Source organism: Aristolochia californica, unplaced genomic scaffold (assembly GCF_029961685.1).
Source record: "Aristolochia californica isolate CCGP_79_NKW_82.1479 unplaced genomic scaffold, dmAriCali1.0.hap1 SCAF_1, whole genome shotgun sequence".
NCBI lineage: Eukaryota > Viridiplantae > Streptophyta > Magnoliopsida > Piperales > Aristolochiaceae > Aristolochia > Aristolochia californica.
Window position 1 is genome coordinate 56735766 of NW_027181770.1, and position 23890 is coordinate 56759655.

Consider the following 23890-nt stretch of genomic DNA (forward strand, 5'->3'; position numbering starts at 1 on the left):
CCTAATTGAACTTTGTGAAAAGTCGAATTTCCTTTATTGTGTAAAAAAGGCATCAAGCAACGGGCTGGTGGTGTGGCTTCCCTTTCTGTGGTTGGTTGAGGATGGGGTGGGGGGCGGGGAAGAAGGGAAGAAGCTTACAAGGGAGAAAAAGGGAAAAAGAAGGGAAGGGAAATGCCTGTCTTTATTTGAACCAATCTTATCATGACGTTCAGCAGGCCGAACCGAAACTGGCTCCCATCCAGTCTTTGATTTAAACTCAGTCTTTGTCAAAAGTTTACGAGGCAAGTCCATCGATTGACGAAGCAACTGTCATCGGACTTCTAACCCGTTTTATGGAAAATTAAAAAAATCGTCCTCTCCATTCTTTGTGGTATCGTCCCCATTACCCCCGAAGACCGTCTTGCGGGTCTTGCCTCGTCGAATCGTCCCTAGCCCTGTTGGTTCTGACCTCAGGCCTCGAACCCTAGAATCGAAAAAGGAGCAATTTGGTGGAGAATATTCGACTTTGAATTTACTTTTTCGTCATTTGATCGATTCTTTTAGTTTTCTTGCAGGGTCATAGTTTTGGTTTCGGGGGAAATTTTCGGCTTATTTCCCTTTTCCGGTCGTAGATTGGAAACCCTAGTAGAGACCGCTTCAGGGCATAGCTAGGTTCTCGAAAGCTCTTCTAATTGATCTTGACTTGTACGATTTTTCATGTAGACTACAAAGTTAGTGTTTGGTGCGAGGTCGAGATTATTCTTTTACTGAAATTGGTCTTTGGATAATTGGATTTTTTGTTCTTTATTAAGACTTTAATTTGCAAAGGAGCGAAAAAACAGTGGTGATGGCAGATCGGGTGACAACTGTGTCCCGTCCAATATGGATGAAACAGGCGGAAGAGGCGAAATTGAAGAGTGAAGCTGAAAAGACTGCTGCAGCTAAAGCCGCCTTTGAAGCGACTTTCAAAGATGTGGACAAAGTTGCGGAAAAGGAACCCGTTTCTTCCGACAGTGAGGCCGAGGAATCGGAAGACCTCGGTAACAAGCCTGTCGGACCAGTTGATCCTTCCAAATGCAGTGCCGCCGGAGCCGGTATTGCTGGTGGGACTGCCTGCGCCCCGTCTTCCTTTGTGGTTGTGGCTAAAGACTCTGATGGCCGGAAAATCACAACTGGTGGTGCTCAACTCAAAGTCAACGTCTCGCCCGGGGTAGGAGTTGGGGGGACTGACCAGGAGGGCATGGTGAAGGACATGAATGACGGAAGTTATACTGTGACCTACGCTGTCCCAAAACGTGGGAACTATATGGTGCATGTGGAGTGCAACGGGAAGCCTATCATGGGGAGCCCATTTCCGGTGTTCTTCAGTACAGGCCCTACTGGGGGATTAGCGGGTGTCTCCACATCGTCTCCATACCCTAATCTCGTTAACCAAACTATGCCCAATATGCCAAATTACTCTGCAACGATTTCAGGAGCATTTCCGGGATTACTTGGGATGATCCCTGGGATCCTGCCTGGAGCTTCTGGAGGAGTGGTTTTGCCTGGGGTTGGAGCTTCACTTGGGGAAGTTTGTCGTGAGTTCTTGAATGGTAGGTGCGCTAAAACTGATTGCAAGTTTAATCATCCTCCTCAGAATTTGTTGATGGCTGCTTTGGCAGCCACAACTACAATGGGAACCTTAAGTCAAGTTCCAATGGCCCCTTCTGCTGCTGCAATGGCAGCTGCTCAGGCTATTGTGGCAGCACAAGCTCTGCAAGCTCATGCAGCACAGGTGCAAGCACAGGCACAGTCTGCAAGTGAATCCCTAGGTCTGACTTCACTCCTGGCTTTTTCTTTCAGCAATTTTGCTACGTTTCAATAGTCTCTAGTTTGAAAAAATAAATACCTATTATTTTCTATATGTTCTAGTTCTATAGTGCTTTTGTCTTTGATGTATAATTTCTTAGTACAGAATATCATTGCTCTTTCTTGTCACAAATGCATTGCATTGGCTGCAAAAAAAATTCCTTCATTCTGCTCTATCATTCTTTATCTTCAGAATATCATTCTTTCATTCATGCCATATTTGGTCCTGACCTATATTTTATCTGTACATACATGGGGATGTGCTGTGCAAAATTAAACCCCTTCTCACACTGTGAAACAAGAACTGTCCAGGCTTATTGCTTCTACCTTTATTTTTGCTTTAATAATTGATTTGTTTGATGTAATATCATATGTTATCATTCTCATTAACATAGTTTTGCCAATAAATTTACTTTTAGGTAAGTAAGCCCCTTATAAAGTATAGAAAACTGAAATGTATATTTTTGAGATATTAAGTTTAGGGCTTGTTTTTGGCAAAATCCGATTGCATGCCCCTGTTCAGGGTCTTTTCTCAACGTTTATTAATTTTCAGAAAACGTATTCTTACTGCATTTTCTTTCTATCAACAAACATCACAATCAGTCTTTTGCGATGATGCACTGCCAGGATTTACTTGTTGTTTTGTTAGAGTAATGTGTTGCTCAGCTTTTTTACTGTTCTAATTTAGGCTCACCTGATAAAGCCAAGAAATTTGATGTCCTGAAGAAGACACTGCAAGTCAGTAATCTCAGCCCTCTTCTCACTGTAGAGCAGCTGAAACAACTATTCAGCTACTGTGGTACGGTTGTGGAGTGCAGCATTACTGATTCAAAGCATTTTGCTTACATAGAGTACTCAAAACCTGAAGAAGCAACTGCAGCATTGGCATTGAACAACATGGACGTTGGGGGTCGTCCTCTAAATGTTGAAATGGCAAAGTGTCTCCCTTCAAAACCTGCTGTTTCTACAAACCAGTCTGGTTTACCTATGGTTATGCAGCAGGCTGTTGCTATGCAACAAATGCAGTTTCAGCAGGCTTTGCTCATGCAACAGACAATGGCATCGCAGCAGGCAGCAAACCGTGCAGCTACAATGAAGTCAGCGATAGAGATGGCATCAAGCAGAGCTGCAGAAATAAGTAAAAAGCTGAAAGCAGATGGGTTGGGAAGTGAAGATATGGAAGTAAAACAGAAGTCCAGGTATTTAATTTGCAAGTCATTTTTCATACAACATGTCTTGCAAATGTTTTTATCTTTGCAGTAAATGGAAAAATAAAAAAAAGTGTTCTATCGTTGTTTTCCAGAGTCCCGTGAAATGATTTTCTGATAATTTGTTTTATAATTCTTCTTTTAACATATATTTTTTTGAAGATATGGGTTCTTGGTGGATGTTAGAGTTGTCTTCCTTGGTAATTTGAATCTATATTTCGTTTCTTTATTTCGTAGTGTTGGTGTTGTCTTTCTGCTGTTTCCCTATTTTAATATTTTTGAGTTCCCAGATATGCTTTCCATTGTCATATATTTGTATGTTTTTAGAACTCTTTTTATGTCTTGTGTTACTGTCATCCTGTTTTGGGCAATGTTTATAGCAAGCAGTTTGAAACTAACATGGTACTAAGTTTTTGTTAGTTCTGAACTCAATTAGGCCACTTACTAGCTGGCTATCCTGCCAATTGAGGTGATTAGGCAACTTATTGTTGGAAAATATTCTCCATTAGAAAGCCCTCCTAAAGACCTCTTTTCTTAATTTTAAGTAAAATATTTTATTATTACTTGAAAAGAAAAAAAACAAGCTTTTAGAAAGTTACAGTTCTTTGATAATTTGATACATTCTCCTGCAGGAAATTTGTCTCTTTTGGAATAATCCTAGATAGTGTGGTGTGAATGAATCAGAGGGTTGCTCGGTTATATTAAATAATTGAACTGTTTTATACTATATTAATTTAAAATATTCTTTCCCATTGTCATTTTTTTTTTTTTTTGTGTGTGTGTGTGTGTCGTAATGGTCCCTCATATCTTAATTTAATTTAATTTTTTATGGTCCCTCGTATCTTTATATCATGGTTTTCCAAGGTACATGACATGGTTGCATTTCTCGTAAAGTAAAAAAGATAGTTGCAGCTTCTCTTTTCTACCTTTTCATCAATTAAGTCTTTTTCATGAAGCTCTGCTTTCACCTAATTTTTGGAAAATGGCGCTCGCACGAATTGCATATGCACCCGAGGAAGCTGGGGGTGATCCCACTGGCTATCACCCCCGCGGCTCTAGCAGGTAACACCCTGACCCTCCTCGTCTGCAGTCCCACGGCCTGCCGCCGACATCCTGATTCAGATCGACACAAGCAGCACCAGCACCGGAACTTTACTTGCAGCAACCTGGCGAGCCATCGGCGATCGATACGGGCAGACTCCTTCGGCGACGCCCAACGGACCGACAAGACCAATGATCCCAACGACGACTAGACCATCGTTTCCCGACGAAGACGACATTAGCAACCTTTCTGTTTCTCCTACGGAAGCAACACGATGACTGTTGAGAATATCAACTGCAAATCTGGACCTGTCATTCGCATCACTACCACCTGTAGCCCCAAGGCTTCTTTTATCCGCATCTCGTTGGTTGATGTCTCCTATTTTTGTCAACAACTTTTGCGAGTTACCACTGAGGAGGATGGAGCTTCGTGACCTTGCAAACTTTGGTTCGGATGCTTCGTTTTCTATTTCTCGGTGGCCACCTTCCCGGGGCAACGTGAATGCAAGTTTGCCCAACACCGGGGCATCCTCATTATGGCTCAAATTTTCATTCTGGAGTGAACGAATGCTGGGTTCGGCTAGAAAAGACTATAAGACAACTTGTGCAGCCTGTATCCTTCCCTGTTGCCCGTGACTGAGAAGGGACCACACATTCACCCACTCCAAACTTTCCCCCCACTTTCGACTGCCCTCCATCACCCCCAGAAACACCCTCTATCCCCCAAACAAACTTCCACTCCACCCCTCTCGGCTCTCCCGATCACCCCAGAACGACTGAAACCACCGCCACCATCACTATTCTTGAGGCAACACCAACCATTGACACCATCCCTCTTCCTTCCAACCTCCTTCGCGAAGGACGATCTGACCTTGACTATTCAATCATCGGCGTCGAAAAGCCTGCTGTTATTCAATGGCTTACCTCCCAACTCCAACTCTAGTATACCTCGAATTTTCTCCCTTGAACCTCAATGCTGGCTAATTCACCTCTACACGCACCTAGACAAATTCGCTGCTCTTGCTCTCTCCCTTGTCCCTGTTCTGGCATTGTTAGCATTTCCGAATGGCTCCAATTGGCCCCCTCCAGTCTATTCGGCTAGTGGATTTCCATTCTTGGCCTACAAGTGGAACTTTGGCAATATCTTCTCTTCTCATGTATCGTGGCAAACTTTGGTACCATCATTACCTTGGATCTTGCTACTAAGCACTGGCATCGGCTCGACAAAGCCTTGCTCCTCATCAATCCTCTTTATATTTGCATCCGTCAACTCTTCCTGTGCATTGTCGTCGACATGAACATCATGTGATCCACCTCCTAGTTTTGCAATTGTGGGTTGTCGTCGGGTATAAACGGTATAAGGTTGATGGGTCTATTGAAAGGTATAAAGCCCATGTTGTGGCTAAAAGATATACTCAGATTTATGGTGTTAATGTGTTTGAAACTTTTTTTTCCATATAGCCAGCTTGTCTTTTGTTTTGATTCTTGTTTTAGTGGTAGCGACAAAGGGCTGGCCCATTATTTTAGCTGTGTAAAAAAAATACATTCATATATGGGGATTTGGGTGTAGAGGTATACATGGAACAACCTTCTGGGTATGTTCCTCAAGGGAGATTGGAAAAGTATGTGAGTTGAAAATGGCAATTTACGGTCTCAAGTAGAGTCTTAGGGCATAGTTTGACAAGTTCAACAAGGTATTTATGTCATTGAGTTTTGTAGAAGCCACTGTGATCATTCCTTATTTGTCATTAAGAGGTCTATTGGAAATGTGGTGTTGATTGTATATGTGGATAATATAATATTATCTGGAAGTGATAAGCAAGGGATTGAAGAGGTGAAAACGCATGTTGTTAAATACTTCCAAACCAAAGATTGATGGTCACTTTAAATATATTCTTAGGATTAAAGTAGCGAAAAGTAAAGCGGGAGTTGTGTTTCCTCAACGGAAGTATGTCGTGGATGTGTTGCAGAAGTAGAGGTTACTAGGAGCAAAACCTGTAGAGATAGGTATGGAGGTGAATCATAATCTTCATGAAGATAGTACTGATGAACTCAAGCATACGATCATGTACAAAGGCTGGTAGGTAATTATTTATGCTACAATCATGCGCTCTTATTTATCATTTACTGTAAGCGTGGTTAGTCAATTTACAAAGTGTCCTTGTAAAGTTATTTATAGGGAGTTTATAGAATATTGTGATACTTGAAGGGGGTACAGGAAAAAGGTTTGTTGTATGAGCCACATGGTCATTTGAAGATAGAAGCATATTCCGATGCAAACTATGCAAGATCCAAATTGGAATGAAAATCTACTATAAGTTATTGTGTATTTGTTGGTGGAAATTTAATTAGTTGGAAGATAAGAAATAGAATGTGGTGACCTGTTCTAGTGCAGAAGCCCAATATAGAGCAATGACGCATATAGTTAGTGAACAAGCTAGGGCTTCTCGATATATATGCTCCAGCTTGTGAGAGAGAGTTATAATTCATATAGGAGTATTTTGGTCATTTTACCTTCTCAGAATATCCCTCTAGAAGCAGCAATAAGTTAGGTATTATGTTTGATGCATAAGGTTCAATTTTTATTATGTTCTGAGTAGTATTTTGTCAGTTATGAGAGTTTAAGTGATGAGGGGTTGTTACCTTTCACTTAAGTTGTAATTGAAAGGAAAGGGGGTTGATTTTCTCCCCCATTATGTGCTGGATAGACACACTTTTCTGTTCTCTCTATTCTTCTTCTTTTTCTGTCCTTATCTTCTACAAATTTGTTTTTTTATAGTAGCATGGCTGTGAGCCGGTCGGACGATCTTCAATGAGTGCCTTTTTCTTCTCTTCAAGGTGTTTGACTTCTTTGGCTTCGGTCATTCGAATGCCTCATCGAACGGATGTTTCCAATGGTTCTCTTTTCATGGGCAGTTAGATTGTCTTGGTTTGGTCGAACGGCCTTCATAAGTCCCTCCTCTTTTCTTTAGTGCGGTCAGTTGATTTGTAGATGTGTACTCATATATCTTCTCTCCTGTTTGGTCAGAAGGGGGTTGTTTGGTTGGATAATTTTCAGTGATTTCTTCTTTTTTGCCTTCATTAGCTAGACAGGTTGGATAGATGGTTTTATTCCATCTAGTCGAACGGGTTTTGCTTGCTATGCTAATCTCTCTTGTCCGATCGGATGGTGCTGCTAGGCTAAATGGGCAATGTGCTTTCTAGCATGACTTGCTTATTCCATTTTTGTATGATGTTATGATGCTTGCGGACGGACTTTGCCAAGTCAAATGGATAAGTTGCCAGAAATTTTATTTGGGGTTTTTTGTGCTGCAAGATATTTTTAATGCACATTATTACTAAGTATTTGATATCATCAAAATTATCTCAATGAGAATATTAAGACCAACAAGAAATTTTTAGTTTTTCTAGAGCTTTGGTAAGGATGTGGCTAAGCAGATAGGTGGAGTTCATTCAAGTAGTTGCAACATTGCCACTCCTTGCAACATATTGAATGAAATGACAATTAACTTTTATGTGTTTAGTTAATTAGTCATGTGGTTACAGGTAATAAAAAAGATTGTTTCGTTGTGTCACCCCATCACCATAAGATCATTTGATTCGAAACTAAATCTAACCATGATATACTTGGCTTACATCAATTTACAAGAAGTGCATGCTATAGTCATATACTCATCTTCAATACTAGATCTTGCTACAACAGTTTGCTTATTACTTTTCTTAGGTTATCAAATTAACGCCAACGAAGGTGTAATGTCCATAGGTTGACCTTGTATTGAATTTGGTATCAATATGATTTGCATTGGAGAACTCTTTTATATCTGGATGTTTGTGTAATTTGTAGTACAACCATTTCCAAGAGCTCCTTGTAAATTTGTAAACCACTTCTAGATGTACTTATGGGCAGTTGCCTTAAACTGACTCACTTCCCCCATTGCATGTGAAATGTCAAGTTTCCTAACTGTTTGACATATTATTTTCCAACCAGTTTTCTTTACCAAGTCCAATCATTTAGAACTATGCTTTGATCATCATGAAGGCAAGTGTTAGTTCCTTGGCTAGTCTCTGAGAAGTCCAGTTTCTTGCAATTTGTTTGTGACATTTTTTTGGTAACAAAATCACACCTGACTTCTTGCTACCTTAATACCTAGAAAATATCGTAAGATTCTCAAATCTTTCATTTGAAAATGACTCTTCAAATAATTTATAACTTCCTCTATTCCTTTTCTATCACTTCTAGAGATTACTATATCATATACAAAAACAATCAAAATAACCATAGTAAATATTCAACGAAGGACAAAACCGATGATCTACTTCATTATCCACAAAGCCAAAGGATAAGACTTCCTTGTTGAATTTTTCTAACTAAGCCCTTAGACTTTGTTTAAGGCCAGAAATAACCTTATTCAACTCACTCACCTTTTCAGCCTCCTTTTGAGCATATACCATACAGGTTGCTCCAGATAAATCTCCTCATTGATATTTCTATATAGAAATGCATTTTTAAGATTCAGTTAGTATAACGACCACCTTTTATTACTTCAATAGATATGAGTATGTGGACTGAACTTAGCCTCACTACTGGGAAAAAAATCTCAAAATAATCGACTCTATACACTTAAAGTGTATTCTTTTGTTACCAATCTTGCCATATACTTTTCTATAAACCATCTGGATTATATTTAGTAATAGGAAGACCAGTACTACCCACGTTTGTCGGGACCTCAATACTCTCATCTCCTCTTCCATGGCATGTTTCTACTGTAGACAATGCATCATCCTGAACCATTTTGGAAATCTTCCTCTGGTTTACTCTGCCCCCTTTGGTTATTGTGATTCCATGGTTTTTGAGTTGAATCTCTCCTTATTGGCTCAAAGTCCATGATGACAATTTCTAGGAGCCTTTAATAGATGAGGGCTATCTGGTGATTGAAGTCCCCTCATTGGCACCTCTGTACTTTTGATAAGGTCTCGGATTTGTGGGAACACCTAAACCTCTTGTAGACTCATATGCCTGCGGAAGTCCCCTCATTGGCACCTCTGTACTTTTGGCTAGGTCTCGGATTTGTGGGAACACCTAAACCTCTTGTAGACTCATATGCCTGCGGTACCAGCCACCTAACTGTCGGCTAGGAGAGAAGCTATTGACGGCACCTTACATGGGAAACTTTAATCAGTTGTTTAGTTATTTTGTGTTCCTTTCACTGGTTATGCACCTTGTTTTGCCTTTTTCCCCTTTATGGTTGTGAAACATTTCTCCTTCTGGAGCTTCTGTACCTTCTCTTAATATTAACTCATTCAAACAGTTCTCAAATAAAAGGTGACGAGTATAGTACTTAAACAGTCTTTTCAGTAAAAGAAAATTTTGGTGGGCACTGATGGAACCTGTTTTCCATCCCTGTTTAGATGTTTAACTCCTCTTGACAAATCTTAGTGTGCCAACATGCCCATATGCATGTCTGGGACCTCCTTGATGGATATTATTGTGGTATTGTGATTCCCTATGGTGAACAATTATTCGTGAAATTTTTGGAGTTGTTCCTTTGTTTGGATGCTAGCTTAAATGTATTTGATGATACGTAGTTGAGAACATTTCATGTTTGTATAATGGACATACTTTTATTGCTTTATGTTCTGATTCTCCACCAATCACAGACCAATATAAGTAGTCAGTAGCTACGGCAGTGTTGTTGTTTCTTCATTTGTAGTCTTTGAGTGTTAATCACGTTTCTTTTCTCATAAATGATCAACTGCCACTCAAATGTTTTTCTAATCACATTGTTATTGTGGTAACTGAGCTACTTTTACTCATCAACAGGTCACCATCTCCTGAAAAGCGTTTGAACTCTAGGTCGAGATCACCTGTGAAGTATCAGACTAGATTGAGGTCCCGCTCTTTCTCACCTACACGGTATTCCCGAGATCGTCGATCACCACCAAGATCTCGCCATCACTTCAGTGATCAGCGAATATCTTACAGAGATTCAAGAGATGGCTATGGCAGGGGGGGGAGATGGGAGAGGGAAAAGGAGAGGGAGAGGGAGAGGGAGAGGGAGAGGCAAAGGGAAAGGGAAAGGGAAAGGGAGAGGGGAAAATCACGTGAGCACCACTCGAGGAGAAAGAAAAGTAGGAGCCCAAGTCCTCGAATGAGAAAATCATCTCGGGCTAGTTCGAGGTCCCCTAGTTATCATAGAGGAATTCGATCATCTCCTAGGCGAAATAGACTGTCCAGATCTAAATCTGCAGAAGGTAAAGATCATTCCAATGATAGGAAAAATAGTCATGGGGCCCTCTCTCAACAAAATAGAAGGGTTAGATCAAAGTCAGCAGAAGATAGGGGTAATTCTTATGATACCAAAAATGCTCATGAGACTCCTAACCGGAGAAGGGATTCCAAATCCATAGAGCACAGGCTGCTGACTGATGATGTGGAGATTAATATCCCGGAGCTTCCCTCCAAACATGGTAATCTCACTGAATCTAAATCACCAGAGACAAAATATTCTGATGATTCAGGAGATGTTATCCATGGGTCTGCTACAAAGAGTAGAAGGCACTCCAGATCAAAATCTCCTGAAACTAAGCATCAATCTGATGTTGAAAGAGATTATGCCAGTGTGCCTACTCTAGAGCGCGGAAGGCACTCCAAATCTGAATCTCTTGAGGCTTCATATCTTTCAGGTGATGGCAAAGATCGTATCTGTGATTCACCTTCAAAAAGCAGCCGGGATTCCAGGTCCATCATCCTGGAGGTTAAGCATCACATGGATGAGACAAAAGATGCTTGGGATACCGTTGCTGAAAACAAGAGGCACTCCACATCAGGTTCTTTAGAAGCAAAGAATCCATCTCATGAAACAAGAGATCAGGCTAATACACAATCTTCTAAAAATAGTAGGCAGTCAAGATCCAGGTCTCCTGAGGCTATGCTTCAGGTTAATGATAGAAAGAAAACACATGGGGCAGCTGCTAGAAGTAGGAGGCTGTCTAGTTCCACTTCTCCAAAGGCTAATTGTCATACTGGTGATACACGAGAAGATTCTCACACGGTCTCTTCTCTGAAGAAGAGACACAACCGGTCTACGTCTCCTGAGACTGAACGTTATTCTGATTATAAGAAAGACAATCGGCGGAGTGGCTCTCATCGCAGAAGGCGTTCAAGATCTAAATCCAGGGAGGGCAATTATCATTATATTGACATAAAAGACAGCATCGAGACCTCTCGGCACAGTGAGAAGTCAAGATCTAAGTCTCCTGAGGGCAGGTATGGTGCTCTGGCTGGAAAAGGTAGACAACAGTCTTCCTCTAAACGCAGCAAACGATCTAGATCTAAATCTCTTGAGGATAAGTACCGTTCTGATGGCAAACGAGATAAACACGGTAGCTCATCTCATCGCAGAAGGCGATCCAGATCTCCAGATGATATGTATCTTTGTGATGATAGGAAAGACTCAGGGAATCCTGAGAAGGTGAAGTCTAGGCACAGGAGGTCTGAGAACAGGAAGGAGATCAAAGCACTAGGTCTTGCATCCAGGGATTCAAGGAAACGAAAGGAAGTTGGAATTACTGAATCTTCTCCCACGGCACATATGAAGAGCTCCTCAGAATAGGAAGAAGCCAAATAGTGGAATTTGGCTACTCAAAAGCTTTTAAAATAAGGACCTAAGATTACTCTAGCTTTTATATATCATAATTGTGTTTGTGATTGGTCGCTTTTGCAGGCTATGAAGTGGGAACACTACATTTATGGCTGGCCAAGTATATTGTGACATGAGTTTTGCCTCCAAATGAAAGTGAGATTGTCGCTGAGGTGCTCATCATTTCTCTGCATAGCATAAACTCAAAGTGCCAACTTTGCAGAGGTTTTTAAATTTCTGTCTCCATATGGCAATAAATGAGTGGACTTGCTTGTTATATCTTTTGTGACCCTTTAAGATTATCGTTTTTCCTGTGTCTTTGTGACATTGCTAAGATAACTATTTTCCTCTGTCTCCTTTTTTTTTTTTTCTCCTTTTTCCTTTTTTTTTTTTTATGGGCCACAGGATGCTGTTATATGAGGGACAGGAGTTTATTGTCTTCATTTTATATAAGTTGATCTTCTTTGCATTCATAACCTTCAACGGTGATGTTTGAGATGGCTAACCTGCACTATAGGTTAGTTTTGATCAGGATATATGGTGGTTATGCCTTCACACTTTAGATTCTCTAATTTCAATTTTTCTTATGTTGGTTGGCTAAATAGAATTGCGGGTTTTTATGATATGCCAAGCGTGTAGGCTCATAAATTGCCCTTGATGTTGTTATGGTCGCTTTCATTTCGAACATGTGCAGGTTTTTACATGGATCCCCTGTCTGGAGCTTATTCTGAACAGCTTGGCATAGTCCATCATCTTTTATTTTTTGTCGAGGTATGCAGATCCGCTTAGTCTCAAAGTCAAAGTAAATGGGAGGTTTTCTGAGGAATGTCTATGTGTCTGTCTTGTTCTTTTTTTCATTTGTTTAGCCTTTTCAATATTTCTTGGCTAAGTATACTACTAGACCACTGATAGACTCAGGCTTCAGTAGTCTTGGGCTTACCAATTCCCTATAGATTGTTAAATGTTAATATGTGGGGACCCTCTTTTTTCTTTTTGAATAGTGTTCAACAGTTTTGCTTATGCATGGACAGGATTACTTTTACTTGTTGCAAAACTTAGTCGATTAATAAAGCTTTCCAGAGCAACTATAAATCCTTTTACAGAAAGATTGCTTCTTAGTCTTTATCTCATATTTGACTATTGTCCTTTTCTGGATAATTATAAAAAAAATGTTGTCAATTTTTTTTATAATAATTATTATTTGAGTAAGTGATGGTTAGCCCAATCAAAAAAATAAAAAAAGGTGGCTCCACCTCTGCTTTATGTGCTGTAAACTGAATTCACTCTGACATCAATAAAAATGAATGTGGAGCAACATCATTAATAATGATATTTCTCTTATGTTGGTAGTTCCTTTACTTGGGTGTGATTTTGTTAAGTTCTACATTGACGAAACTGTTTAATAATTTGATGTTAGCTGTTGTTAAACAAGTCTTAAGTGGTCTCAAATGATTCCTCTTATCTTCTTTTTTGTCAGTGCAACATCTTTTGTGTTCATTTCTGGTTCGTTTTTCGAATATCTGTGCGTCTACCTGAATTATTATTGCTTTCTTAAATGATGCTTGTCAAATACTATTCATAATAAATTAATAATATTAACTTATAATAGGTTTTTAGTACTATTATGCATTTGGATATATATCTCAGAGAGACCAATATCTTCTGTATTGTGTATTTGCTCTAAAAAATTACATCCATTCCAAATGAGGGAAAAAAAAAATGAATGGGGATGAAATGGATTTGTTAATACCTTCTGTTCTTTATTTGGTGTCTGTTGATTCTTCTGCTATCTTCAACATATGATTGTGGGAAACTTTTGTACAGTTATAATAAATATACCACCTGAAATTGTTGGGTTGTTTTTTTTTTTTTTGTCTTTCTTTGCCACTTGTTTCAGTTGCTTTTCGTTATGGTAAACTATAGATGGGACAAGTCAAAAGCAGAAGCTCAGAGTTTGGTCCTTGAACCAGGTATGAAAAGCTCTGGAGCTCTGGTCCAATGTCTTCTTTGTTACCGAAAGATCGAAATTTTGGGTTTGTCTTAGTATCAAAGACGTTAGGGAGAATCCATTTTATGTTTAAGCCTGTGACGGCAAATATGAGCTGGTCTTGCTTTCATTAGTCAAAAGGTTGTTTATTTGTTACATAGAGAGTCCTCAATAAGTTAGGGGGTTATCACTTAAAACAGTAAAAAGAATTTACAAACATCTTCCGTCGGCATCTTGGCTGCAATATTGCATTCCTTTTCACCCTTGCTAGCCCTGTTCCATTTGATGTCTGTCACGTCTTAACCAAAGCTTCTGTAGAAAGATGGTTATACATTGCCAATTTTTTTGTTGTGATTATAGTTCTTTTTTCTTTATGTATATTTTGATGCGAGATCCTTTCTTGAACATATCTGGAACCATCTGCAACATAAATTAATTGATCTGTGCAAAGATCATGCAACGTAAGGGCCAAATCATTGCTTTGTTTGTGGAATTATGACATAATAAAGTCAGTCAAGGACAAGGATTTTTGCCTCTAAATCAGCTTTCTTACGCTTTTCAGGGGTGGATTCATTGAAATTACCTCGACAATAGTGTATTTGTATCTCTCTCTGGCTGTCATACACGCTAAACTTTAAAAAAATTATCGTACGAGTTGAATACTTCCTACTTAAGAGTTGGTGATGAGCTTAGTACTTTTGAATTGCTTGCGGTGGCAGAGGAGTTTAAGAATTTGCAATAGAGCATATTAATGTGTAATGGTTAGCTTAATAGATATAATAGAAAGAACAAATTTCTCCATCAATAGTGTTTATCTGGCAAGTTACAACATAGGATGTTGAAAGACTTAAAAGGGTTGAACGATTGATCCTCTTTGAGGTTTTAGGTAAGAAAAAGTAATCATGAGCCAGCTAAAGAGGGAATTGATTAGAACAATTAAGGTAAAAGGTATCTTATGGTAATAAGTCGACTTATGAGTTAACAAGCATGGAGAATCTTGTGTTTGGTTTTTTATGCTTAACGAGCTTTATTCCGAGTTTGAATTCGAGTTAAGTTCAAGTAAAAATTGAATTTAAGTTGAGTTTGAGTGATTTGGATTAGTACCACCCCTAGTGGCTCCCTCCTATATCTACATTGTGAATACCTGAGTGGAGGTTTATGTATGCCTTAGCTTTTCATAGGTGTTGAAATAGTATTAGTGACATCTATTGTAATTAATTAATGAGTTGGAAGAGTTATAATGATGATAGATTTTATGTTCATTTTCTTTTTACTCATTTACTAGAGTTTCAACCCTAAAACTATAAGCATCAAACTATGGGGGAGGACACTAAAATTCGTGCTCTAATTCTTTACTTTCTCTATCTCCTTCTATAAGCATCAAACTATGGGGGTGGACACTAAAATTCGTGCTCTAATTCTTTACTTTCTCCATCTCCTTTCTTGCTTCATGTGCCTAGCCTTTTCTATTAAACTCTCTTCTTTCCTTTCCTCTTTCATTTCTTCAATGCCATTGATTGAATGGTCAAAGGGGGTACTCTTAGATCTTTTCTCTTTGATGTCATTCGAATGAAGCCAGTCTCATCGGACTACCTTTTGTACTTGTGTTGTCTTAGTTAAGGGGGTACTCTTAGATCTTTTCTCTTTGATGTCATTCGAATGAAGCCAGTCTCATCGGACTACCTTTTGTACTTGTGTTGTCTTAGTTGGTGTCTGAAGAGGGTAGAGAATTGAGAAACAAAATAAAGTTTGGTGTAATCAAAGGCAAATAGATAAACACAAAGGAAGCGCAAGCACACAACTAGGGGTGGCATTCAGCCGAGCCGAGCCGAGCCCGAACCTGCCTATATTCGAGACGAGCTTGAGCTTGAGTCGAGCCTAGACTCGAGCTTAAAATTGTTATCGAGTTCGAGCCTAATAATTTTAGCCGAGTTCGAGCCGACCTCAAGCTTCAACATTCATTTAATTATTTTCAAAAAATACAAGTCTCAAGTTCGTGCTCCAATATACATTTAAAATTTTTTAAAAAATACTTGTCAAATAAATTATATATAAAATTATACATATATTTTACATAAAATTGGGAATAACCTCTACTTAAAACTGGGCATAAGGGTGGCATCGAATCCAGCTGAGTCAAAACTTTGTTCAAGCCGAGCGTGATTTAAATATTTTGAATTTGAGTTCGACCAACCTTAGCCTCGAACCTAAAATTGTAATCAAACTTGTGCCTACATTTAATACTCTATGTAAAATATATGTCAAATAAATTATATATAAAATTATGCATACATTTAAAAAAAAAAGAATGATAGGGGAGGTTGATGATTGAATTTCAATAATGGATTAGAACGTACCAATATTAATTTTTTTACTCCAAATGTTGTCTAGCTTATTTTGGAATTTTTGAATCTAGCCATAAATTTACTATGGCCTCCTTAGTGTCCCTAGTTGAAAATTTATATTCTAGGAAAAACTAGAAATATTTTTCCTATGATACATATTTCCAAAAAAACCTATATAAATAGCATCCTATTACTATTAGTGATTTATTAAAAAATTACTAGAAATATTTTAAAATTTTCTTAGGAAAGTTAAATGGACCTCTTATTACCTCTTCTAGGGAAATAAATAAAAATTAATAATTAATCTAATATATTACTGTACTTATCGATAAATTTTTAATCAAATAAAATGTCAAACACAAAATTACTATGAAAATTGCTTCATGCTAAAAATATTACAGCATTAACTATTATATACTTATTCAAAAAATTTCTATACGGTTTTCTAGTCCATCTTGGCAAGAAAATCTTACTTAGAAAATTATATGATGTTTTTAATAAGAATTATCAATTAGAAAAATGTTTACAAAAAACATAAGACACTAATAGTCCATAGAAACTTATTTCTACTATAATTTTAATTTTTTAATTTCTTTAAAAAAAAAATTCACTTTATGATCGCGCACATGCGAAATCATCTTCACGAGAGCGGGGGGGGGGGGGGGGGGGGGGGGTCTCTCCTTAACTTAGGTATTGGTTTTAGTTTTCCGTCGAGACAAGGAACGACGCTAAGGGAACCAGTGGTGCTGGCGAGGAACTTTCGTCGGGGATAATGGTTGCGATGGAGGCGGCGACGACAGACGAGGGGGAAGAAATCAAGCGACGGCCACAGAATTGGTGGCGACGGAAAGGCAGAATCGGGGCGACGGAATGGCAGAAGGCGGCCACAATAGCGGCATAAGGAGCTCGGCGGTGACAAGGGGAGGAAGAATTTTTCCCCCTTCGCTCCGATCCCTGTTCCGACTCCCCCGAATCCCGCACCGATTCGTTAAATTAACGAGCTGGCTCGTGAGCTTTCGAGCCGAACCTCAATCTGATCAAGCTCAGCTCGAGCCATCGCGAACCCACTGGGTTTGAAGCCACCCCTAGTGGCGTGCTCTAAAAATACTTCAGGGAGGTTAATTTAATTGCCTACTGGCTTCCTTCTTAAGATGCCGAGAAGACTGCATCATGGATTGTTTTATCTTTATTTTAATCGATGCGTATCAACAGTAAACTATTAATTTAATGGGAGGCTTTCAGAGCTGAATTATTTTGCTCGTTTCTCGTCTCTTTCGACGATTTCCTTTTTTGTTTATGTTCTGTCCTTTTCATCATTCATTTGGATTTTGGGTGGCTCTCTTCTGTTTTCTCTCTTCTTTCATTGAGTGATAGATCGCATCTGCAACTTGTAGCAACTTTATCAAACTATATCCAGTCCATACTTATCTTCGTCACCCTCAACTGTATCCCATCTCTCTCTTGCTTTCTGCTGCTGCTGTATCGAAGGAAGGAGGAAAGGCCAAGAACTTTAAACCAAATGGGTCTATTTTTCTTCGTATTTTGTCATTCAGCGTTGTATAGACGAGCTAACAAACGCAGGTTACCCTCATAATCAAATAAAATAATATGAGCATGACAGAAACGGAGAGAAGAAAACTGGATTTTTACAGAAAAAAAAAAAGGAGATTGAGATAGCAGAAACAGAAACAGAAACGGAGAGAAGAAAACTGGGTTTTTACAGAAAAAAAAAAACAGGAGATGGAGAGAGCAGAAAAAGCTCCAGCGGAGTCGTAATTTTTACAGTTTTTAAGTTTGAACGTACCAGAAAATGGGCTTGAACCGCTGGCTACGAGGATTCTCTTCAGAAAATGAATCATTCAAGCAAAGACGGGTTAAAAGTTTTATTCCATTCTCATTCATTTTCTTCATGGTTGACTGTAACTTCGTTGGCCAAGACTTTCGAATTGGTGACAGCTTTTCCTGGGTTTACTAAACGATATCTTCTTTATGATCGAAGGTGACTTGCTTTTCTCCAAGCAATTTATTTAAGAAAGCTACAGGAAAAAAAATTAAAAAATGGTTGGACATCCAAAAAGCTTATCCTCCCCACCTAAACTTATCTTCCTTCGATTCAATTCACTATTGGGAATTCCCAAATCCCTTTCAGGCTTTCCCTCTCTGGCCGGAACCATCTCAATTTCTCTATCATTACCAAAATAAGAGCCCAACAATACTTAATTCTTTATTAGTTCAGTTTTTAGAGAACTCAAATCCAGCCTCCAAATTTGATTTCAAATCAAAAGTGCACTTCAGAGTGGTCATGGCAGCCTTAAAAGTCAAGAGATATTTAGGATGCAAAAAAAAAGATGTCTTTATCAGACATCTTAATGGATTCTCATAAATCCACCTGTTTCCGCGCAGTTTCTTAATCTCACCTAAATTCCATCCTTGTCATAATAAAATCCCAGAAGATGCATCAGTTTGAAGCCAAACTTATAATAACAGTTCTAAAGAATTCAAGAAACCGTGTTCTCATTCCGAACGTAATTTTATTTTTTTATTTTTTAAGGACTTTCTTTGAAGGGGTAGCCTGTTGATCGCCGCCGCAGAACTGTTCTCAGGGCGGCCCCATTGAAATCCCACATGTTTACTTTAACTGCACTTGGTGTGCTCCGCCTCTTGCTTCCTCGACGACGGCGACGGCGCATTCGCCCCATTGAATTACCACATGTCTACTTTAACTACACTTGGTGTGGTCCGCCTCTTGCGTCCTCGACGGCGACGACGCCGACGCCGACGCCGACGCCGACGGTATTCAATAAAGGAGTATGGGATGAAGACTAGTTTGTCTTTTAAGTAACTCATTAGAATCATATCTACTAATTCAAATAATGTATAATTACTGTTCGTGCCATTGTGATTCGTGTGAATTGATAAAGACGGCTAAATATGACATTTACTGTCCCAAAAAATATCTTTCTCGGTTCCCAAGACTTTCTCCCTTTCTGTACCCAGTTCTCACTTCTCAGAAAACAGGGAGCGAAGCAAAGATGAGCTGCCGACTCCTCTCAGACGGCATTAGCAGCAACCCTCCCAATTTCTTCTACCAAGAACCCAATCTTCCCTCCAATTCGGCGCGCTCCGTCTTCGTTTCTTTCCATACCTATTCGCGGAATCCGATCCTTAAAGCTTCTTCACCTTTTCTTCTGCCATACGGAGGCTCTAAACATGCTTCCGTCCCGCCTTGGGGCTTCTCAGTTTTCCTCCATGATTGTGCTCATCTGTCTCCGAGATCCAGTCTTTCACCACTATGCTCCACCGCCAATGGGTCTTTCTCCGTCTCCTTCCCTCCGCCGAAATCCCGTGCTTTTCACAAAATTTCGATGCCTAATGTGTCCGCGTTCTTCAGTTACCCTCTTCCCAAATCGGTCAAATTCAAGACTTTCTCCGTCCGTAGAGACGAATTCACCGCTCTGAGCTCGGACGCCAGCTTCTACGAGCTCCTCGGGATTTCAGAAACTGTGAGCTTTTCGGATATAAAGCACGCGTACAAGCAGATGGCCCTCAAGTATCATCCTGACGTCTCCCCGCCTAATCGAACGGATGAGTACACGAAGCGCTTCATTCGAGTGCAGCAGGCGTACGAGACGCTCTCTGATGCCAGGAAAAGAGAGATTTACGATAGAGATTTGGCTAGGGGATTGCACTACGCATTCTCCGCAAGGAAGCGGTTCGATCAGGTATATGGTGATTCTTTGAGATTTCTTTTGAGGGGGGGGGAATATATAAGAAAAATGTTTTGAATTTTTCCAGCCTCGATTCCTTAATGTCCTTTCTTTCCTGGGGATTTTATGCAATTATTCGTTCTCTTCCTAGAGTTATTTATTTCTCGATTATTCATTGAAGCTACTATGTATTTTGCCTTGGAAGTCTTGTGTTGCCCTACCATGTATCCGTTTTTTTATTGCCGTATGATTCCAGTTTAGTTTCCTTTTTCTGGTTTTATTAAATTCATTCCAGATTTTCAGGTAATAGGTTTCTGCCACCTTCTCGATCAATCATGAGCTATAATTTACTGAATATGTATTTTACCATGTTTAGACTGGCTTAGATCTGAGATTTTATTGTTGGTAAACTTCCCTGGGCTACCTGGTTTTGGAACAGAGTTTCCTTTTATTGTCGTCCTCTGCTCTCTGCCTTTAGTTTCACTAATTTCAATTAGTTCAAGTGCCTTTTTGTCTGAGCAAATTCCTGGTTTCTCTTGCTACTGCAGCTTTCCTCCCTCACAATTTCTGAGAATTGTTTCGGTTTTCTGGAGGGTTTCTTGCCTTTCTGTTTTGTATAGAGGGTTTGTTGTTCTTGTGTCTGTTTTCTTCCTCTCTGTGTATATTTTTCTAAAAGCCTTTAAAATGCTGTAAATTTATTTTAGGTACACTTTTCACTCACCTTGTGGGTTTCATTGTCTTTTCCAATCTAAAATGGTGCTCATTTCCACAAGTTAGGAGATTCTATTCGTCCTTCTTCTGGATAATTACATGTTTTTTTTGTCGTCTTTTTGGATTCATGACCTCCAGCCCGGGGCTCACCATAAAAATTTTATATATCATATTTTTCTTTTTCTTACTTTCATGATTTGAAAGCTTTCTTACTTCCATGCTTCAATCTCTTGTTGTTAAGGATCTACTCCCTCTTCCTTTGTAAATTTTCTCTTGTTAATATCATTCCTCTGGAATTAGATTCTAGCGTAGTGTTTTTCTTCTGGAACAAATGTTTTGAAGCATCTAACTAATTAATTAATTTATTCAGGGCTATTAGTTTCAGAATGTTGATTCAAAGTGTTAAAGAATAATCCCACATGGATTAATGAGTACAAACATTTTGAGATTTTTAGTTGGGAAAGAGGTTTCCTAAGTTGGCTAGTTATTTTGGGATGGGCCTTGGACCCAACTTCACATAGTATCAGAGCAGGTACTTATATGTGGGCATACACTTAAATTATCACTTGTAGATCTACAAAAATAGAGCCTAAACCTAAAATTATCCACTTATAGAGCCACAAAAGATGGCCTACACATAAATTATCCACTTGTAGAGCCACAAAAGAGAGGCCTATACCTAAATTATCCACTTGTAGAGCCACAAAAGGAGGGCCTACACCTAAATTATCCACTTGTAGAGCCACAAAAAAGGGCCTACACCTAAATTATCTACTTATAGAGCCACAAAAAAAAGGACATATACCTAAATTATCCATTATAGAGCCACAAAAAAGAGGACATATACCTAAATTATCCACTTGTAGAGCCACAAAAAGAGGGCATATACCTAAATTATCCACTTGTAGAGCCACAAAAAGAGGGCATGCACCGAAGTTATCCACTTGTAAAGCCACAAAAAGAGAACATACACCTAAATTATCCACTTGTAGAGCCACAAAAGAGGCCTAACCTAAATTATCCATTATAGAGTCACAAAAAAAAGGACATATACCTAAATTATCCACTTGTAGAGCCACAAAAAGAGGGCATATACCTAAATTATCCAGTTGTAGAGCCACAAAAAGAGGGCATACACCTAAATTATCCACTTGTAGAGCCACAAAAAAAAGGGCATACTCCTTAATTATCCACTTGTAGAGTAACAAAAAAGAGTGCCTACACGTGAGGGGGAGTGTTAAGAAATAATCCTACATGGATTAGTAAGTACAAAGATCTGGAGTTTATTAGTTGGAAAAGAGGTTTTCTAAGTTGGCTAGTCATTTTGGGATAGGCCTCAAACCTAACTTCACACAAGGTAATTAATTAGTTTTGCTCCTACTGCATCCTCTGAGTTTAGATTACTTGCAGGCAGTGTTTGAGAAAACGAAGTTGTGTTTCTCAGCTATTAATTGATTAGGCCAAAGTCCCTGTATGCAGAACACCCAGTTTTTTTTTTTTTTTGTAAGTTTGAAAAATAAAACAAGTTTTCAACTTGAAACAATATCATTGTCCATTTGCATAACCACTTCATTGTTTCTTCTCTATTGGAGAACAGTTAATTGTGGAGACTCTTATTCACCAAATCTGCATGGTCTTGGGTTTTTCATTTCATTAATCAGGCCACGAACTTCTTAACTCTGTTATTTGCTGCATTTGTTTACTTTTATTTTTTGTGTGCTACTGATTGATGAACAAAAAACCCAAGAACCACATGGACAAAAGAAAACAGATTTGAAAGTTCAATGAGAACCAAAAAACAAAAAAAAACTTGTATTTAATCATATATTTGGATGTGCTTTAAGGTTTTTGTTCTTTGGATTGTTTGAAGTTCCACAGAACTTGTAGATTTCCTTAACTGTACTCAATAATTTTCATTCTCCTGGTTTCTTTGTCCTTAATTTCTTCCATCTGAACTGGATTATCGTCTGGGTAGGAACTGGAGGAGAAAACCGCATGGAGGAACCGCTGGCAAGATCAAGTTGCAGGGTTGAAGGGGAGAAGCATGCGCAAAGCTTCAGAAGAGAACTTGTCATGGGGAGCTAGAATGCGAAGGATGAGAAGACAATCCTCCGAAGAGTAAATTACATATACTGGAATCTTGAACTGTTCATATCAGCTTTTCTTCCTTTTAACTGATGAAGTGCTTGTCCTATATCGCGAGTCTCTCTACAATTCCATATGTTGTACATAAGCCCATAAAAAGTCTATATTAACCAGAAAAATGAAAAAAAAATTATATTGAAACAGTATTTAAACGATTCCCTTTGGAGTGTGGCAGTTTTTTTTTTTTTTTTTGTCCTAAACTTATTAATTTGACAAAGAACTTATTCAAGGTCTTCTCTTCCCAAGCTAAGCAAATTTGAAGGGGTTATTTTCAAAATCCAAGCATTATTCTTCTGATACTTTGAAGTATTTTAATTGATCTTGGTCTAGCAAATCTGATTAGTGTGTTTGTATTGTGAAATCAACTTTAAGCCGAGTTACTTTAATTTTTCCAATTTGACAAATCAATCTATGTTTTCCATTGACTTTTGGTTTTAAAAACTGGTTATCATGGACCTTTTAAGCAGCCATTATATTGCATAGGTACTTAGGATTGTTGTGCTTATCATATCATGGAGATGCAATTTATTTAGGTTAAAGTGTAAGAAGTAACCCTTGCAATTTTAGGTCAAGCCAAGGCTAGGCAAGACTGCCTTCATCTCAAGTTGATTGAGAGTGGCTAGGTGGTGTTGTGAAGAAGCTACTGTAAAAGTTGTTACTTTGTTGGTTATTGTATTCTTGAGAGAGAATGTTGAGAAGCACGTCTAGGTTGAGAGCTTAGTGAGCGGCTATAAATCTAAGTGGGAGTGATATATTATAATCTGGGTATAATTAGCTTTAGAGGTGATTTGTTGTAGGTGTCATAAGGTAACTTAAACTTAGAGAAACTTCAAGGTGATAAAATTTATTGACTAGCAATCCAAAAGAAAGGATTGTGAAGCACCTATAACATAACCTAACACTTTAGGCTATGGTACTTCAAGACTTCTAGTTTGCCTACAAAATGGATCAATTCCTTGTTATGTGACCGACTCCTTTAGGCTTTGGCACTTCAAGACTTCAATTATGCTATGGAAGTGATCTCCTCCTATGAGTCATTCGAAAGTTCTTTGGCCGGTCGAATAGTCATGCCAGAAGAAATTTCTTTTGAAGTTTTTTGAGTTACAAGGCATTTTAAATGTATATTATTAGTAATTTAAGTGTTTATTATCGTCAAAGCTTCGGTGTAATATGGCGTTACCCATATTAATATTATTATTAATATTATTAATGTCAATGGTATTACCCACATAATTAATTATTCAAAATTAGTAATTTATCAGTGAATAATTGAAATCCG

The 23890-nt window shown here is 38.7% G+C and overlaps 2 protein-coding genes across 7 annotated transcripts; both read left to right on the forward strand.

Moving 5' to 3' along the window:
- The first annotated feature begins 128 nt into the window (after positions 1 to 128).
- Positions 129 to 14336, forward strand: LOC137952121 (uncharacterized). 6 transcript variants are annotated; one of them, XR_011112189.1, is made up of 7 exons: positions 129 to 1790; positions 2516 to 3026; positions 9898 to 11941; positions 12122 to 12233; positions 12411 to 12487; positions 13614 to 13686; positions 14266 to 14336. XR_011112189.1 is itself a non-coding variant. In XM_068799205.1 (3 exons), exons 1-3 carry the CDS (start codon positions 827 to 829, stop codon positions 11687 to 11689), a joined length of 3267 nt encoding a protein of 1088 aa, XP_068655306.1. In that variant the 5' UTR covers positions 129 to 826; the 3' UTR covers positions 11690 to 12034. The 6 variants fall into 6 exon arrangements, 1 of the variants encoding a protein (XP_068655306.1); XR_011112188.1 differs by lacking the exon at positions 14266 to 14336 and having other exon boundaries at positions 13614 to 14120; XR_011112191.1 differs by lacking the exons at positions 13614 to 13686; positions 14266 to 14336 and having other exon boundaries at positions 9898 to 11343; positions 11801 to 11941; positions 12411 to 12816.
- Positions 14337 to 19024: 4688 nt separating this feature from the next.
- Positions 19025 to 22757, forward strand: LOC137962542 (chaperone protein dnaJ 20, chloroplastic-like). Its single transcript, XM_068809464.1, has 2 exons — positions 19025 to 19770; positions 22442 to 22757. Exons 1-2 carry the CDS (start codon positions 19081 to 19083, stop codon positions 22586 to 22588), a joined length of 837 nt encoding a protein of 278 aa, XP_068665565.1. The 5' UTR covers positions 19025 to 19080; the 3' UTR covers positions 22589 to 22757.
- The last annotated feature ends 1133 nt before the right edge of the window (positions 22758 to 23890 follow it).

Coding starts and splice junctions, on each gene's coding strand:
- LOC137962542 (XM_068809464.1), top strand. CDS start 19,081: ATGAGCTGCCGACTCCTCTCAGACGGCATTAGCAGCAACCCTCCCAAT. Junction 19,771..22,441: donor CAAGGAAGCGGTTCGATCAG/GTATATGGTGAT, acceptor TCGTCTGGGTAG/GAACTGGAGGAGAAAACCGC.
- LOC137952121 (XM_068799205.1), top strand. CDS start 827: ATGGCAGATCGGGTGACAACTGTGTCCCGTCCAATATGGATGAAACAG. Junction 1,791..2,515: donor GTCTGCAAGTGAATCCCTAG/GTCTGACTTCAC, acceptor GTTCTAATTTAG/GCTCACCTGATAAAGCCAAG. Junction 3,027..9,897: donor GAAGTAAAACAGAAGTCCAG/GTATTTAATTTG, acceptor ACTCATCAACAG/GTCACCATCTCCTGAAAAGC.